The 15,379-nt window shown below is 44.9% G+C and overlaps 1 protein-coding gene across 10 annotated transcripts in view; it reads right to left on the bottom strand.

The window, feature by feature from the left end:
* The window catches only part of LOC106595585 (zinc finger protein basonuclin-2), a 232,447-nt gene that overhangs the window by 59,057 nt on the left and 158,011 nt on the right, over nt 1-15,379 (bottom strand). For all 10 annotated transcript variants that reach the window (XR_006769556.1, XR_006769555.1, XM_045716495.1 and 7 more), the window contains 2 exons: nt 7,735-7,837; nt 4,383-4,618 (listed from right to left, as the gene is read on the bottom strand). Coding sequence is in view for 8 of the 10 variants with exons in the window: in XM_045716495.1 (XP_045572451.1) it covers nt 4,383-4,618; nt 7,735-7,837 (339 nt within the window). In the remaining 2 variants the exon portion in view is untranslated. The remainder of the gene's footprint in view (nt 1-4,382; nt 4,619-7,734; nt 7,838-15,379) is intronic.

The raw sequence follows: 15,379 nt of genomic DNA on the forward strand, positions 1-15,379 counted from the left end.
TACACACAGGTTAGCTACACCTGGTTTCTGGTAACACAGTGTTAAGTTAAGGGCAAAGCCTTCACCTTTATGTTGCAGCATTCCAACCCAAACAGAAGAACAGAGAAAGTGGAGAAAAAGCCCTCACTCTCTTCACGGTCCTGAGATCACAGCAGTGCGGGTGCTGACAAAGGACTGTGTGTGTGTGTGTGTGTCGGTGTCGTCTCCGTGCCTGCGGGTGTGTTCCTGTGCGCCTGTGTGTGTGTGAGTGACAGGCGGCAGGGCCCAATTGGCCGGGGAGCGGGGCGGACAGTGATTACGGGTGACAGTGGTGTTACCGTGGAGACAGGTGAAGGAATGGAGAGAACATTATTCATATATTCAGAAGGCTGGCTGGGACTTTCAACATGTTGTATCCCCCACAGTCAGACATTACACGGGTGGCACTGGAACAACACACACACACACATAAGAGAGAGAGAGAGAGAGAGAGAGAGAGAGAGAGAGAGAGAGAGAGAGAAAGAGAAAGAGAGAGAGGGGGAGAAGGAGAGAGAGAGAGAGAGAGAGGGAGAGGGAGAGGGAGGAGAAAGAGCGAGAGAGAGAGGGAGAGGGAGAGGGAGAGGGAGAGGGAGAGGGAGAGGGAGAGGGAGAGGGAGAGGGAGAGGGAGAGGGAGAGGGAGAGGGAGAGGGAGAGGGAGAGAGGGAGAGGGAGAGGGAGGGAGAGGGAGAGGGAGAGAGAGAGAGAGAGAGAGAGAGAAAGAAAGAAAGAGAAAGAGAGAGAGAGAGCTGACACAACATACTGTAACTTAGACACGGGCAGACGAGCAGAGAGAAATGGTGTGTTTGTACCTGTCTGTGTGAGTGTGTATGTACCTGTCTGTGTATGCGCGTGTGTGTGTATGTACTTGTCTGTGTGAGTGTGTATGTACCTGTCTGTGTGAGTCTGAATGGACCTGTCTGTCTGTGTGAGTGTGTGTTTGTACCTGTCTGTCTGTGTGAGTGTGTGTTTGTACCTGTCTGTGTGTGAAATAATACATGGTGTGAGTGTAAGGCATCAGAGGGCCTGAGGTGTATTCTGTCAGCTCAGTGTCTTGGGCTCTATGGTGCAGCACTGACACACACACAACACCCTGCTGCACACACTGGTCAGGACAACACACACACTGGTCAGGACAACACACACACTGGTCAGGACAACACACACACTGGTCAGGACAACACACACACTGGTCAGGACACACACACACTGGTCAGGACAACACACACACTGGTCAGGACAACACACACACTGGTCAGGACAACACACACACTGGTCAGGACAACACACACACTGGTCAGGACAACACACACTAGTCAGGACAACACACACACTAGTCAGGACAACACACCCACTGGTCAGGACACACACACACTGGTCAGAACAACACACACACTAGTCAGGACAACACACACACTAGTCAGGACAACACACCCACTGGTCAGGACACACACTCTCTGGTCAGGACACACACACACTGGTCAGGACAACACACACACACTGGTCAGGACACACACACACTGGTCAAGACAACACACACACTGGTCAGGACACACACACACTGGTCAGGACAACACACACACTGGTCAGGACACACACACACTGGTCAGGACAACACACACACACACACACACACTGGTCAAGACAACACACACACACACTGGTCAGGACAACACACACACTGGTCAGAACAACACGCACACACTGGTCAAGACAACACACACACACTGGTCAGGACAACACACACACTGCTTCCCCTCTCCCAAACTCTGTGTTTTCTAAATGCAAAATATTCCTAGAGGCTGAATCACATCATCCCCCCATCCTCTCCACACCCCAAGGCATGCTGGGTAGTGAAGGCTGAACCAGAGACACAGAAAGAGAGGGATAAATAACACTCTAAACATGCCTAAAGAGGAAAATAAAAGCGGGGAAGAGAGGGAGGGAGGAGACGAGAGGAGGAGGAGGAGAGAAAGAGGAGAGGAGAGAAAGAGATGTGTGAGAGGTAAGGGGGATTTCTTAGTTGGATTGTACCGTGTGCGTGTTGACGATTTCCTGACGTGTGTGTAGGGTTTGTCACTCAGAGCCATTCTCTGACACACACGCACGCACGCACGCACGCACGCACGCACGCACGCACGCACACACACACACACACACACACACACACACACACACACACACACACACACACACACACACACACACACACACACACACACACACAGATCATTATCTGGGTGTTGACTTCAGTGTCGTAGGAGTGAAAGGAGGATGATTGAGTGAAAAGCCAGAGAGATAGAGAGATTACATGGAGGGGTTTTCTATCCTATGATCAGATGTCAAGGATCATGTCATTTACTTCACAGGACAATAAAGGCAGAAAAAGGTTCTGAGTGCTGACATGTCTGTATCAATCAACTGACTGAAATGATCAAAACCCTGAATCAAATGTAACATCAAATGTCCTTTAATTCTATTACATCATTAGCCAAATACAGGAAGACATGTTTTTACATCCCATCAATATCTCCCATAACTCTCCTCCATTGGATCTACCATGGAGCGCTGTAGAGAGGATAAACGCACCACAGACATAACGTGGCTGCCCTGAGGCTGGGAGATGATTGAATTTCATAGCTACTTACAGGCTAATAGGCTACAACGACTGCTCACTGTCCTTAAGTGACTGACAATTTGGGCTGCGGAGCGAAACCTTTGAAGGCCTTTTTGAAGAGATCTGTGGGGGGGGGGGGGTTAGTGACTAGGCTGGGCTGGGTGGTTTGAACAACGATAGATAGACAGTCTATTAGAACCAGCTGATCCAACCACACTGAGTTGGAACGTTTGGATAGCCAATGGCGAGGTCTTTCTCACAGTCTAAGACTATACGGGTTGGACAAGGATTGGAAGACGAATATGTTATTTTTTGTCAGAGTGCAAAATAATTGGAAAATAAATTATATATAAAAAAAAAGATAAAACTAGATAGATAAAAAAATGATTCGATAGATTTTTTTTTAAACAACGCAAAATCAAATCTCCTGGGTATATTGAGTGTAATAAATCCAGCAACTCAACCTAAAGCCTGTAAGAATGCAAGGATCTGTTTATTTGTCTCTGTGTGTATCTCCATTGTGTGCGTATTGTTCTGTGTGTGTGTCTGTGTGTGTGTGTCTGTGTGTTCGACAAGTCTGCAAGCAGTTTACTCACAGAAGCTGTTTCCACATACAAGGCCTTAAAACTGCCCTCTCCTCCCTCCATCTCTCCTTTCTCTCCAGCCATGCTGTTCCACTTACCCACACTCCTTTGTGGAACACAAGCCCCAGCCACGGTACCTCGCCTGCCTCGCCGCCACAACGCTGCTATTGGCTTTGGACAACACACACACCACCGAACACCCTAACCACAAGCCAATGTTCCCCTCGTTCTTAACTAATTCATTCAGGAACACTTTGGTTTGGGTTTTGAGAGACCAAAACCTCTACCTTTGATTAAGAAATGTGTCTGACTGCAATTATATGGGAGGGAGGGAGGGAGGGAGGGAGGGAGGGAGGGAGGGAGGGAGGGAGGGAGGGAGGGAGGGAGGGAGGGAGGGAGGGAGGGAGGGAGGGATAAGTACGATGGTGGTTTTATAGTCTGCTGGCGTGACATTTTTCTATTCTATTTTTCATTCTGTTTTTCGTTGTTGTAGAGGGACACTGTTGATGGGAGTTGTTGGAAACAAAGAGGAAAATTAGAGAAATATTGAGCGATAGCTTTTTAAACACGTACTATTGTTGCTACTGTTTCTTTGATCGATAGCCTTTGGAAAAGTACTGCGATGGTGAGAGTGATTTGCGGGCCCACTTGGTGACATATATAGAGGCTGCAATGAGTCTGAATAAGTGGACTTGTTAAACATCACACACTCACATCTGGGAGTGTGTGAGTGTGTGTATAAATGATTACGGTGCATATTCACACCTAAAATATGTTAGGTGATCAATGTGTATTCATATTAAGTGATCACTTTGTAAGTGTGTATATATTTGATTATAAACTGGGTGGTTCGAGCCCTGAATGCTGATTGGCTGACAGCCATGGTATATCAGACCGTATACCACGGGTATGAAAAACATGTATTTTTCCTGCTCTAATTACGTTGGTAACCAGTTTATAATAGCAATAAGGCACCTCGGGGGGTGTGATATATGGCCAATATACCACGGCTAAGGGCTGTGGTATATATCTCTAAGAACAGCCTTTAGCCGTGGTATATCGGCCATATACCACACCTCCTCGGGCCTTATTGTTTAAATATTACACTGTGAATGTCCATTAGGTGTGTTTAGCTACTACGGTTATAACCCTGACTCCCACCTACCTGCAGTATGTAGCCCCTGACATAGTCCCTCAGGGTCCAGCCCAGGCCGTGCAGTATGTGGAGCACCTCCTCCTGCTTCAGAACACTGAACAGACGGTCCAGCAGGATCTTCAGTCGGACCGGCACCGCCTGGGTCCCGTACAGCATCAGGCTGCTGATGTCAAACACCACGTTGGACTGAACGATCTCCACCTGGGTGGGGTGGTACAGGTGCTGCGTGCTCAGCTTGTCCAGCGCTGGGATGAGGGGACAAGGACACACACCAACATGAGTAGGCTAAAACATACATACAGGACATACTAATTCAATGACAAGTCATTAGTCAATGAAAAACACTGCCGTTTTGGTTAAGAACATGTGTTTATGTTTTATTTTTTATGGTTATCTCTGAAACCCGTCCTGAAACCCTCTTGCATATACTCCGCAGGTATACACACATGCAGGTGCCTAAACACACACACACCCTGCCAGCCTCACCAGGTAATGACTATCAGGTTTCCCCCTGTCTCCAGTCTTCTCTGGGAGATAACAGTCCAGGGAGATAACAACACATCTAGGAGATAAAATGTAACGGACTGCCTTTCTCTATGTAGTCTCTGTCTCTCTCTCTCCTATCTGCCTCTCCTCTTTTCATCTCTATTTGCACCTACAGTATGTATCCCTCCCTCCCTCCCTCCCTCAAAAGTGCCCCATCTCCCTCTGTCTGTGTCTCATCTCCTTTTCTACCTCACTTTATTATGTTAGTATGGAAGCATTTCACTGTTAGTATGGAAGCATTTCACTGTTAGTATGGAAGCATTTCACTGTTAGTATGGAAGCATTTCACTGTTAGTATGGAAGCATTTCACTGTTAGTATGGAAGCATTTCACTGTTAGTATGGAAACATTTCACTGTTAGTATGGAAGCATTTCACTGTTAGTATGGAAGCATTTCACTGTTAGTATGGAAGCATTTCACTGTTAGTATGGAAGCATTTCACTGTTAGTATGGAAGCATTTCACTGTTAGTATGGAAGCATTTCACTGTTAGTATGGAAGGATTTCACTGTTAGTATGGAAGCATTTCACTGTTAGTATGGAAGCATTTCACTGTTAGTATGGAAGCATTTCACTGTTAGTATGGAAACATTTCACTGTTAGTATGGAAGCATTTCACTGTAAGTAAGTATTTCACTGTAAGTAAGCATGCATTTCACTGTAAGTAAGTATTTCACTGTAAGTAAGCATGCATTTCACTGTAAGTAAGTATTTCACTGTAAGTAAGCATGCATTTCACTGTAAGTATTTCACTGTAAGTAAGCATGCATTTCACTGTAAGTATTTCACTGTAAGTAAGCATGCATTTCACTGTAAGTAAGCATTTCACTGTAAGTAAGCATGCATTTCACTGTATGTAAGCATGCATTTCACTGTAAGTAAGCATTTCACTGTAAGTAAGCATGCATTTCACTGTAAGTAAGTATTTCACTGTAAGTAAGCATGCATTTCACTGTAAGTAAGTATTTCACTGTAAGTAAGCATGCATTTCACTGTAAGTAAGTATTTCACTGTAAGTAAGCATGCATTTCACTGTAAGTAAGCATTTCACTGTAAGTAAGTAAGCATTTCACTACGTAAGTAAGCAAGCATTTCACTGTAAGTAAGTAAGCATTTCACTAAGTAAGTAAGCAAGCATTTCACTGTAAGTAAGCATGCATTTCACTGTAAGTAAGCAAGCATTTCACTGTAAGTAAGTAAGCATTTCACTAAGTAAGTAAGCAAGCATTTCACTGTAAGTAAGTAAGCATTTCACTAAGTAAGTAAGCATGCATTTCACTGTAAGTAAGTAAGCATTTCACTAAGTAAGTAAGCAAGCATTTCACTGTAAGTAAGCATGCATTTCACTGTAAGTAAGCATTTCACTGTAAGTAAGCATGCATTTCACTGTAAGTAAGCAAGCATGTCACTAAGTAAGTAAGTAAGCATTTCACTGTAAGTAAGTAAGCATTTATCTTCCCCTCTACCCTGTCTCTTCCCCTCTACCTAGCTCTCCCGTCACCACCTCTCCACCTTACCCTGACTCACCTGCTTTTCTCTCCATCCCCCTCTCCTTCACTCCTTTTTTCCCCTCCCTCCCTCCCTCCCTCCCTCCCTCCCTCCCTCCCTCCCTCCCTCCCTCCCTCCCTCCCTCCCTCCCTCCCTTCCTTCCTCCCTTCCTTCCTCCCTCCCTCCCTCCCATTCCTCCCTCCCCTCGTCTCTCTTCGCCTGTCTGTATGACACCTGGTTTTGTCTCCTCTGATCCCAGGACAGCCTTTCCGCTGACGAGGGCTTTGCCTGACAACACACTCTGCGAGACACGAACATCATAAAAAATGAAGAACTGCTTGTCAGAGTGGCTGCCAATGCCGAGATGAAATGAAAAGTGGGGAGAGCGAAGGAGAGAAGGGCCCTCTGACAGTTCAGAGAAGGAGATTAAAAATATTCAATGGGGTCCTGTGCTGATCGCTGAAGGCCCTCTCTACGCTTGGGCCAAACAGGTGTTTTCTTTTATCTTATTTTCCCCTCTGTTCCCTCCTTTCTATGCTATCCGTCTTCTTTCTTTCTTTCGCTCCATGTCCTTTTTCGTATGCCCCCTGAACAAGTCATGAGGTTGTCTCTCTCGTGGATATTGTTCTAAGGTAGTAGGTACAGGTATGACTTTGAACCAAAACACTTAAAGTTTTTAAATAAAATATATATAAAGTATTTAAATAAAATACACAAAGTTTTTAAATAAAATGCATAACGTTTTTAAATAAAATACATACACAGGACAAACACTAAAGTTGAACGGTATCTCTCTATGGTAACAAAACAAATCAAATAAACATATTTATCAAATCTTTTATGTGGTAAAAACGTATTGAATCTTCCCTTTTAAGCGTTTATATTAACCTGTTACCTGTGGAATGTATGAGGGGATAACACATCACTATATTAAAGATATGGGCACTGCATATTATGCTGATATCGTTAGTGACCCTGTATAAGGAGAGTACAGCTGTGTGTGTCAGGACCTCTCTGCTCTCTCCTCTGGCTAAAGAGACAGGTTTATGAGAGCATATAACTTCACAGGACTAAAGAGGCAGAGAGATAACGAAAGATAGCGAAAGAGAGAGAGAGAGAGAAAAAGAGAGAGACTAATATGACAAACTATTGCAATATTGCAGTGATACACTATTGTTGAAATTATTTCCTATCATACCACATGATCTTCTTGTAAAAAAATGTAATAATATTTCATATTACAACTACTGTACAGATCATCTTGGACACAGTGACTCCCATCACCCTGGTTAGTAGGTCGGCAGAATTCAAAATGGCGGTCTCTTACCGTGAGCCACCCAGCCGTGCTTGCACTGGTCACATGTACGCAGGTGGATCTTTCCTGGCTGGAAACACTCACAGGTGCAGTTCACCAGAGTGCAGCGAATGGCCTGTAGAGACACAGGGGGAGAGGGAGAGAGGAAGGCCATGTCAATCAACTGATCATACTGACAGAGACAGCGAGAGAGATGGAGGGAGCAGGGAGAGGACAGAACTCAGGCTACAGAGCACTCATCAATCAAGCAGTCACACAAACAGAACTGAAGGGTTTCACAGATAGACACCGTAACAGCTGCACACCAGTAACACATCAACGCACAGTCACACAGCGAGCTCATTTCTCAACGAGATTTATGTACTGCAATAGCTTTGAATTGTTTCAGCATAGTACAATTTGTTTATTCAATTACATTTCAATATTACAATTGGAATATTAATTTCCCCTGTCAGTCCCTGTTAAAGCCCTCTGACAAATTCACTATCACCAGATTTCCCACAATACCCTTTGTGTTAACTAATATGAATTATTTAATGAATTCATAACCTGACCCCACCTGAACTGACAGAAACTGTTTCCTTTTCTCCTCATTGAATATCTCACTTGTTTTGACTAAGTCACCATTACTCAATACTAGAGGCTGAACTGGAGCTGACCCCTAAAAGCTTTTAGCAGTTAGAGGTTAAGTGTCTAGACAGCTCAGGAGAGTCCAACTCAGTCCACCAGAATCTGAAGCACTGGTCTGATAAGGCATCACTGTCAATCATAAGTGCTTCAAAGTCTACAGGTCAAGACGTCCATTTTGCAGGAAGAAGAGGTCTGTGTTTACAGGAAGTTGCTTTAAATGCTAAGCTAATTCACACCTCTATGGTGGAGGTTCATAGTGTGGATTTCACTGATGGAAATGTAAGATTTGACAACTAAACATAGTTGGCATATGGTCCGCCTCACACCATTCTTCTGTGGGGTCTGTGTAACCACGTTAAATACCAACAATACCCACCATGAACAAGGATTTAGAAAAATGACTGTGTTAGAGGTTTCTAAATATACACAGCTCCAAGCCACAAATTTCTCATTGACACGAATTCTGGAAGGCATAGAGGACTCTGTAATAGGAACGAGGGAGAGAGGGAAAAAGGGGGGAAAAAAGAAGGGAGGAAAAATCCCCAAAAGCCAAAAATGGATATTAATCAGCGTTGGCACCCCTTGCCTTATCAGTCCATTGTTATGTTAAAAGATGAAATTGATAAATGATAATAATTACATCGAAAACCCTCTCTGTCTTCAAAGACAAATTGCTTAAAGGGGAGGGGGGGAATATTTGTGGTTGTAGCGTATTAGCGAAGCGAGACCCTGCTATGGAAATTATCCCCTTTCCAGGAAGAGTTTCATTCTAAAACAGCCAGTCAGCGCTAACATTTTTCCTTCCAATATTTTTGTAGCCATCGACTCACAATCCTGAATCACAGACCGAATGGAGCCTGAGGTGTTGATAACATATATAAATAACTTGGTAGAAATAGCACGGATTCAACAGCATGCGGATTGTATGTTTCACATTTGGTGAAAAGGATGTGGAGTCAATCCCAAATGTCTAAAATCTGTGTTTCTGTGTTAGACTGCTTAGGGCTGTAAGATCTTCTGTAATCACAGAAATGACAGAGGAAAACATTCAACCACGCTTGTAAAAGGGAAGGATGTGTATTATAGTAGATGATGGATATGATTGCGGCCTCTTTATTTTGACAGGAAAATCACAATCATATCCAAGGTTCTTTGTCATCACGTGTGTATGCACGAGGGTGTGTGTGCACGAGGGTGTGTGTGCATACAGTACATGCGTGCGTACGTGTGCACATGCGTGTCGATAAAGTACGTGCGTCTTAGCCCCACTTAAGAATAAGTCTGCCGCTCTTCTCTGCACAGAGAGAGTCATCACAAAACCAAAAGGTGAAGAGCTCTTCTAACGTTACATCAACCTCATAGTAACATACTGTCACGTGTGCTCCCTCTCCGGCCTCTAGGTCACCAGGCTGCTCGTTATGGAGCACACCTGTCACCATCGTTACGCGCACCTGACTCTATCACCTCCCTGATTACCTTCCCTATGTCACTCCCTTTGGTTCCTTCCCCAGGCCTTGTCGTTTCTGTTCCTGTGTCATGTCTGTGCGTTGTCCGTCTTTCTTATTTTGTATAATGCTCCGTTTATTTTATTAAAACACTCAGTCCCTGAACTTGATACCCGACTCGCAGCACACATCGTGACACACAGCTCTTACACTACAGTCATTTCCCAGAATCACTTTAGGAACTTCACCAATTTACAACACACACTCTCTTATCTCACTGCAGCTGATTTATCGCCTGTGACCGGCAGTGTGACAGTGACGCGACACACACACACACACACAGGGTCGTAGGTCGTAGTCCATGATGCAGCTGACCCATATTTCACAAGAACCCATGCACAAAACACCCCATCAGCAGTTACACATCACTGAGGGACAGCAATAACACAATCACAGGAACCAGCGTTCATACCATCACTGCACATGGAAAAGGACACACTTATACATACAAGTAACATTCTAACCTTTGCTAGTGTATTGTACCTGTTCAGTACTGTAGTACAAGCAGTCAACGTTTCGTAGGACTGAATATCAAACAGAATGACATGCTGTAACCATGACTACATGTAATCCCTCATGCCACACGGTATTAGCCATGTCATTCGACTGCAGTACGTCAAGTATAAAGTGCCACTCCACTGTAACATGACCGTGACCACAACATGACCGTGACCGTAATAGGATTAAATCCCCTAGGTGTTTTAAACCAGATTAGCAGGAGGGAGGTATCAAAGTGAACACGAGCTAATCCCAGATTAACCATGAAATTACACCAAATCCCACCACATCCGCCCAGCAGGTTGGCATCTGGGCAGACAGGGACATCGTTTAGTTTTTGGCAAGGTGGGGACGGGGATTACACCTTTAGTGTGTCAAACTGGTTGTCTATCACAGGTGTGGTTTCAACCATGTAGCTAATCTGTAGAGGGTGCCGGTTTTGCTTTCTGCTACTGTTGTTTGTCTCCCTTCCGGCACGACATGAGAGCTGAATCAAAGTGTTTACTTTTTTTACTACTTTTTTTTACTTTTTTCCTGCTTGCTAACAGGCTGGATTTGACATCGGCCGATTCTCTATTTATTACACACACTACTACTTCCTCAAAACAATCTGATCTCCACTTCCTATCATGTTACGACACAAAAACTAACCCCAACACAGAGGTCAAAGTTGTCAGTTTTTCCTCAAACCAGCATTAAATGCTACACGACACAACAACACAGTCCGCAATCCTAATTGCCACTTGCTAAAGCCATTGTATAAAACAGCGGCAGCCAGAGATAAAATGAAACATGCACCCCCTGTTTACACGCTGGGGCTGTGTGATGGTTGACGAGATAGTTAAGGAGGTCGTCTAATATAGCAATTAGAGCCCTGGTGTCTGCTGTGCTGCTGCTGTGACAAGGCCTTCTAATCAATGACTTATTATGTTAGCCTAGCAGCCTAATAGCACCTCTCATATCTCCCCATTAACCAGACAGGCTGAAGTATTACAGGCTAGTTAGAGGAGAAGGGCACATCTTCTGCTGAACAGACACTGGGGGGGAGAGAAGAGAAGGAGAGAGAGAGAGAGAGAGAGAGAGAGAGAGAGAGAGAGACAGGTTGCAGAGAGAGAGAGAGAGAGAGGAGAAGGAGAGAGAGAGAGGAGAAGGAGAGAGAGAGAGATGGAGAGAGAGAGCGAGAGGAGAAGGAGAGAGAGAGAGAGAGAGAGAGAGAGAGAGAGAGAGAGAGAGAGAGACAGGTTGCAGAGAGAGAGAGAGAGAAGGAGAGAGAGAGAGGAGAAGGAGAGAGAGAGAGATGGAGAGAGAGAGCGAGAGGAGAAGGAGAGAGAGAGAGAGAGAGAGAGAGAGAGAGAGAGAGCGAGAGAGAGAGAGAGAGAGATTGGAGAAGGAGAGAGAGAAAGAGAGTGTGTGTTCATACTGACACTAGAGACTGTCTAGATTATTTGCAGTGTGTGTTCTTACCTACACTAGAGACTGTCTAGATTATTTGCAGTGTGTGTTCATACTGACACTAGAGACTGTCTAGATTATTTGCAGTGTGTGTTCTTACCTACACTAGAGACTGTCTAGATTATTTGCAGTGTGTGTTCATACCTACACTAGAAACTGTCTAGATTATTTGCAGTGTGTGTTCATACCTACATTAGAGACTGTCTAGATTATTTGCAGTGTGTGTTCATACCTACACTAGAGACTGTCTAGATTATTTGCAGTGTGTGTTCATACCTACACTAGAGACTGTCTAGATTATTTGCAGTGTGTGTTCATACCTACACTAGAAACTGTCTAGATTATTTGCAGTGTGTGTTCATACCTACATTAGAGACTGTCTAGATTATTTGCAGTGTGTGTTCATACCTACATTAGAGACTGTCTAGATTATTTGCAGTGTGTGTTCATACCTACACTAGAGACTGTCTAGATTATTTGCAGTGTGTGTTCATACTGACACTAGAGACTGTCTAGATTATTTGCAGTGTGTGTTCATACTTACACTAGAGACTGTCTAGATTATTTGCAGTGTGTGTTCATACTGACACTAGAGACTGTCTACAACACAAGAGGGGAGTAGCGGATGTGAAACAAAGTTGTCCTTTAACAGGACTAGAGGATGGGAGTGAGGGAGATAGAGAGGTTCCTCCCCCTCTCTCTCTCTCTGGTGTCTCTGTGGTCAGGGTCTGGACTGAAGCTGGGTCTGGGCTGGGTCTGGTCCTGCGCGGTCGTTCATATTGGTCCCCGCAGCTCTGCGGTGGAGCGGGAGGTTGTGTTATCAGCAGCCTGGCTGGCCAGATACTGGAGCATTAGTCACTATAGTGTCTCGCCAGGGTTTCCTCTCTAGCTCACTGCGAAAAGGGGATGGTGAGGGAAAGGACACAGAGAGGGGGGTGAACGTGTGTGTGTGTGTGTGTGTGTGTGTGTGTGTGTGTGTGTGTGTGTGTGTGTGTGTGTGTGTGTGTGTGTGTGTGTGTGTGTGTGTGTGTGTGCGCTGTGGGGAGGATCATCCTTAATCAGTAGAAAAATGAGCAGCAGGGGAATGGGCTACTTTTTCTCTCCAATGTCCATTCCGTTAACTCCTATGGCCTCAGAACTGTCCTGGTAACGTAGAGACATCTACATGATATTCACTGTCAACTCCGTTATTATATGACACCTTTAAATGTCACCTCCGTTAACCCTCGACCTATTTCATTGTCAACTCTGAAACCTTCATTAACCTTTTTAATGTCCAACTCCACTCCCACCCTAAAATGTCCACTCCCTAACAGCCCCTTTGTGTCCTCTATTACAGTACAAAACCCCACTTGTCCCCGTCCCAAAAGTCCACCCCTTAACTCCACTCCTCCACACTGTATCCTCCATGCATGCAGAGGGAAGCCAGCCAGACCAGCTGGGAGAGGCTGGATGGTTATTGTTCCCTGTCTCAGATTTAATTGAAACCTTTTTTCATGTTGAACATGGAACCACAGACCACATTTCTTTGGTAGAGAGTAAAGCAAAGCCGGGAGTTAAATGAGATTCCTGTCTGTGTGTGTCTGTCTGTGTGTGTGTGTGTCCGCAGCAGCTCCGACTTAAATGTGTATGCACAGGTCACTGTAAAACACTGGGAGCATCTTGTCCTCTCTTCCACCCGCAAGATACTATCTCATCCATGAGTTAGCTGCTGAAACGCTGTCCGCTTCCTGCCAGAAATGTGTGTCCAACATGTGCAGGGAAAGCAGGCACGGTGCGTGTCATAAAGCAGGCCCTGGCTCTCTCTCGGAGAGATAGTCTCAGGACTTCACAGAGTCCATATTGAAACCAGGTGACAAATAAAAGTGTGTGGGATAAAGGAGGTCTTTGTAGCAGACGCAGCACGCCACAAATTCAGAGGCAAATTTTTAGCTTGTTTGGCTTTATACGTTGGGTCTGACTTAAAACGGAACTTGCTTGCCTTCCAATTCCAAAATGCTGCTGAGTAAACAACGATTAATCATTTGTTCGCAGGCTTTTGGTATAAAACTCCCGGTTACAAGGGAAAGGGAAAATGTAGTCAACTTCGAATACAGGCCTCTCCTTTTGCCTTTGAAATCCCCACAGCACAACACCAGTCCTCCATGTCAGTTCTGGTTTGCTTTGAGCCCCACGGCTCGCAGCCGCAATGGCAGAGGCCCCTGTCCTATGTGCAGCTGTGCGACTGGGCTCTGACACGGGGCAGAGGGACCAGAGTTATGCTAATGTGGAACTAAATGGGCGTGAGTCTCCAGTGGATTACAGGAGGAGGAGAAGAAGAAGAGAAGCATGTGTTTCCTGTGTTCACCTGGGACCCCTCTTTTTCTTTCTACCCTTTTTTTACGAATACAATAAGGAATAACCCTGTCTGTTGTTCCCATGTTGGGTCAGCATGTCCATGTCTTTTTGCTCCCTAATCTACCCCCCCACCTTTATTGTGATCAAGTCAGGCCAATTAGACACCTTGTTTACATTCATTCCCTCTCTCAAGTTATGTTAAGCACAACACTGCTTACATCTGAGCAGAGAAGCACCATACTGGAAGAAAGAAAAACGAGAATAAAATAAACACGTGAAGAAATAAGGGATTAGGGGGAAGGATGAAGACAGATGAATTTCAGATGTTTTTGGCGCGCCCCTCTCATTCCTGTTGTGCCTTATATGCCATACTTGATCGGATTTCATCGCCAGCTGTGACAGCGCAGTGGCGAAGCGGCATACCAGCGAACCTATACGGCCCGTATAGAGTCCCCGGAGTCCTGGACTAAGATCCTAGTGTTCCTGAGACGACGGAGATGACAGCGAACGGGTCACATGCCAGTTCTGAGACATCAGACAGACTGCAAAGCCTCATGGGTATTGGAGAGACAGAGAGAGACGTGACAGCGACAATGTTTTTGTCCTGTCGATGTCGTGACAATGAAATGAAAGCCGGTACTGACCGGCTTAGAAGAAAAGCTAGAAAACGGAGATGAGATGTTAGACATTTTACCTTTGATTTCGAACTTGTGTTGTCATCTGTTGCTAGTGGCTTTCAGTATTATTATTTTACATATATGGATATATGAGAACAAATATATACCCCAAATATTAATAAATATAGTAATACCCTACCTCAACTTTGAACTATTATAGACCTAATATTTGTGTTTGTGTCAGCTGAAAGTACTCACAGTATTTCGAAAGTACACCCCCACTAACAGATCTACCCTGTGAGATTGTAGTCACCCAAAACCAGATAGTTCTATCGATACGTGTTCTCCTTTACTGTGGCTAAGGGGAGTCACAGGAAGACAGATATTCTGGGGGTGATGTGAACACTTCTCAAAGACACGTAGGTAAAATGGGATCCATGATGAAACTTGGTGAGTCTGAGTGTATTCCAGGATAGTCATGCTTCATAATGAAAGGACCCAGCTGGCTATCCTATTGTGTAAGACAGAGACAGAGACTGAGGCACACACACACACACACACACACACACACACACACACACACACACACACACACACACACACACACACACACACACA

The sequence above is a fragment of the Salmo salar genome, chromosome ssa04 (genome assembly GCF_905237065.1).
Source record: "Salmo salar chromosome ssa04, Ssal_v3.1, whole genome shotgun sequence".
Taxonomy (NCBI): domain Eukaryota; kingdom Metazoa; phylum Chordata; class Actinopteri; order Salmoniformes; family Salmonidae; genus Salmo; species Salmo salar.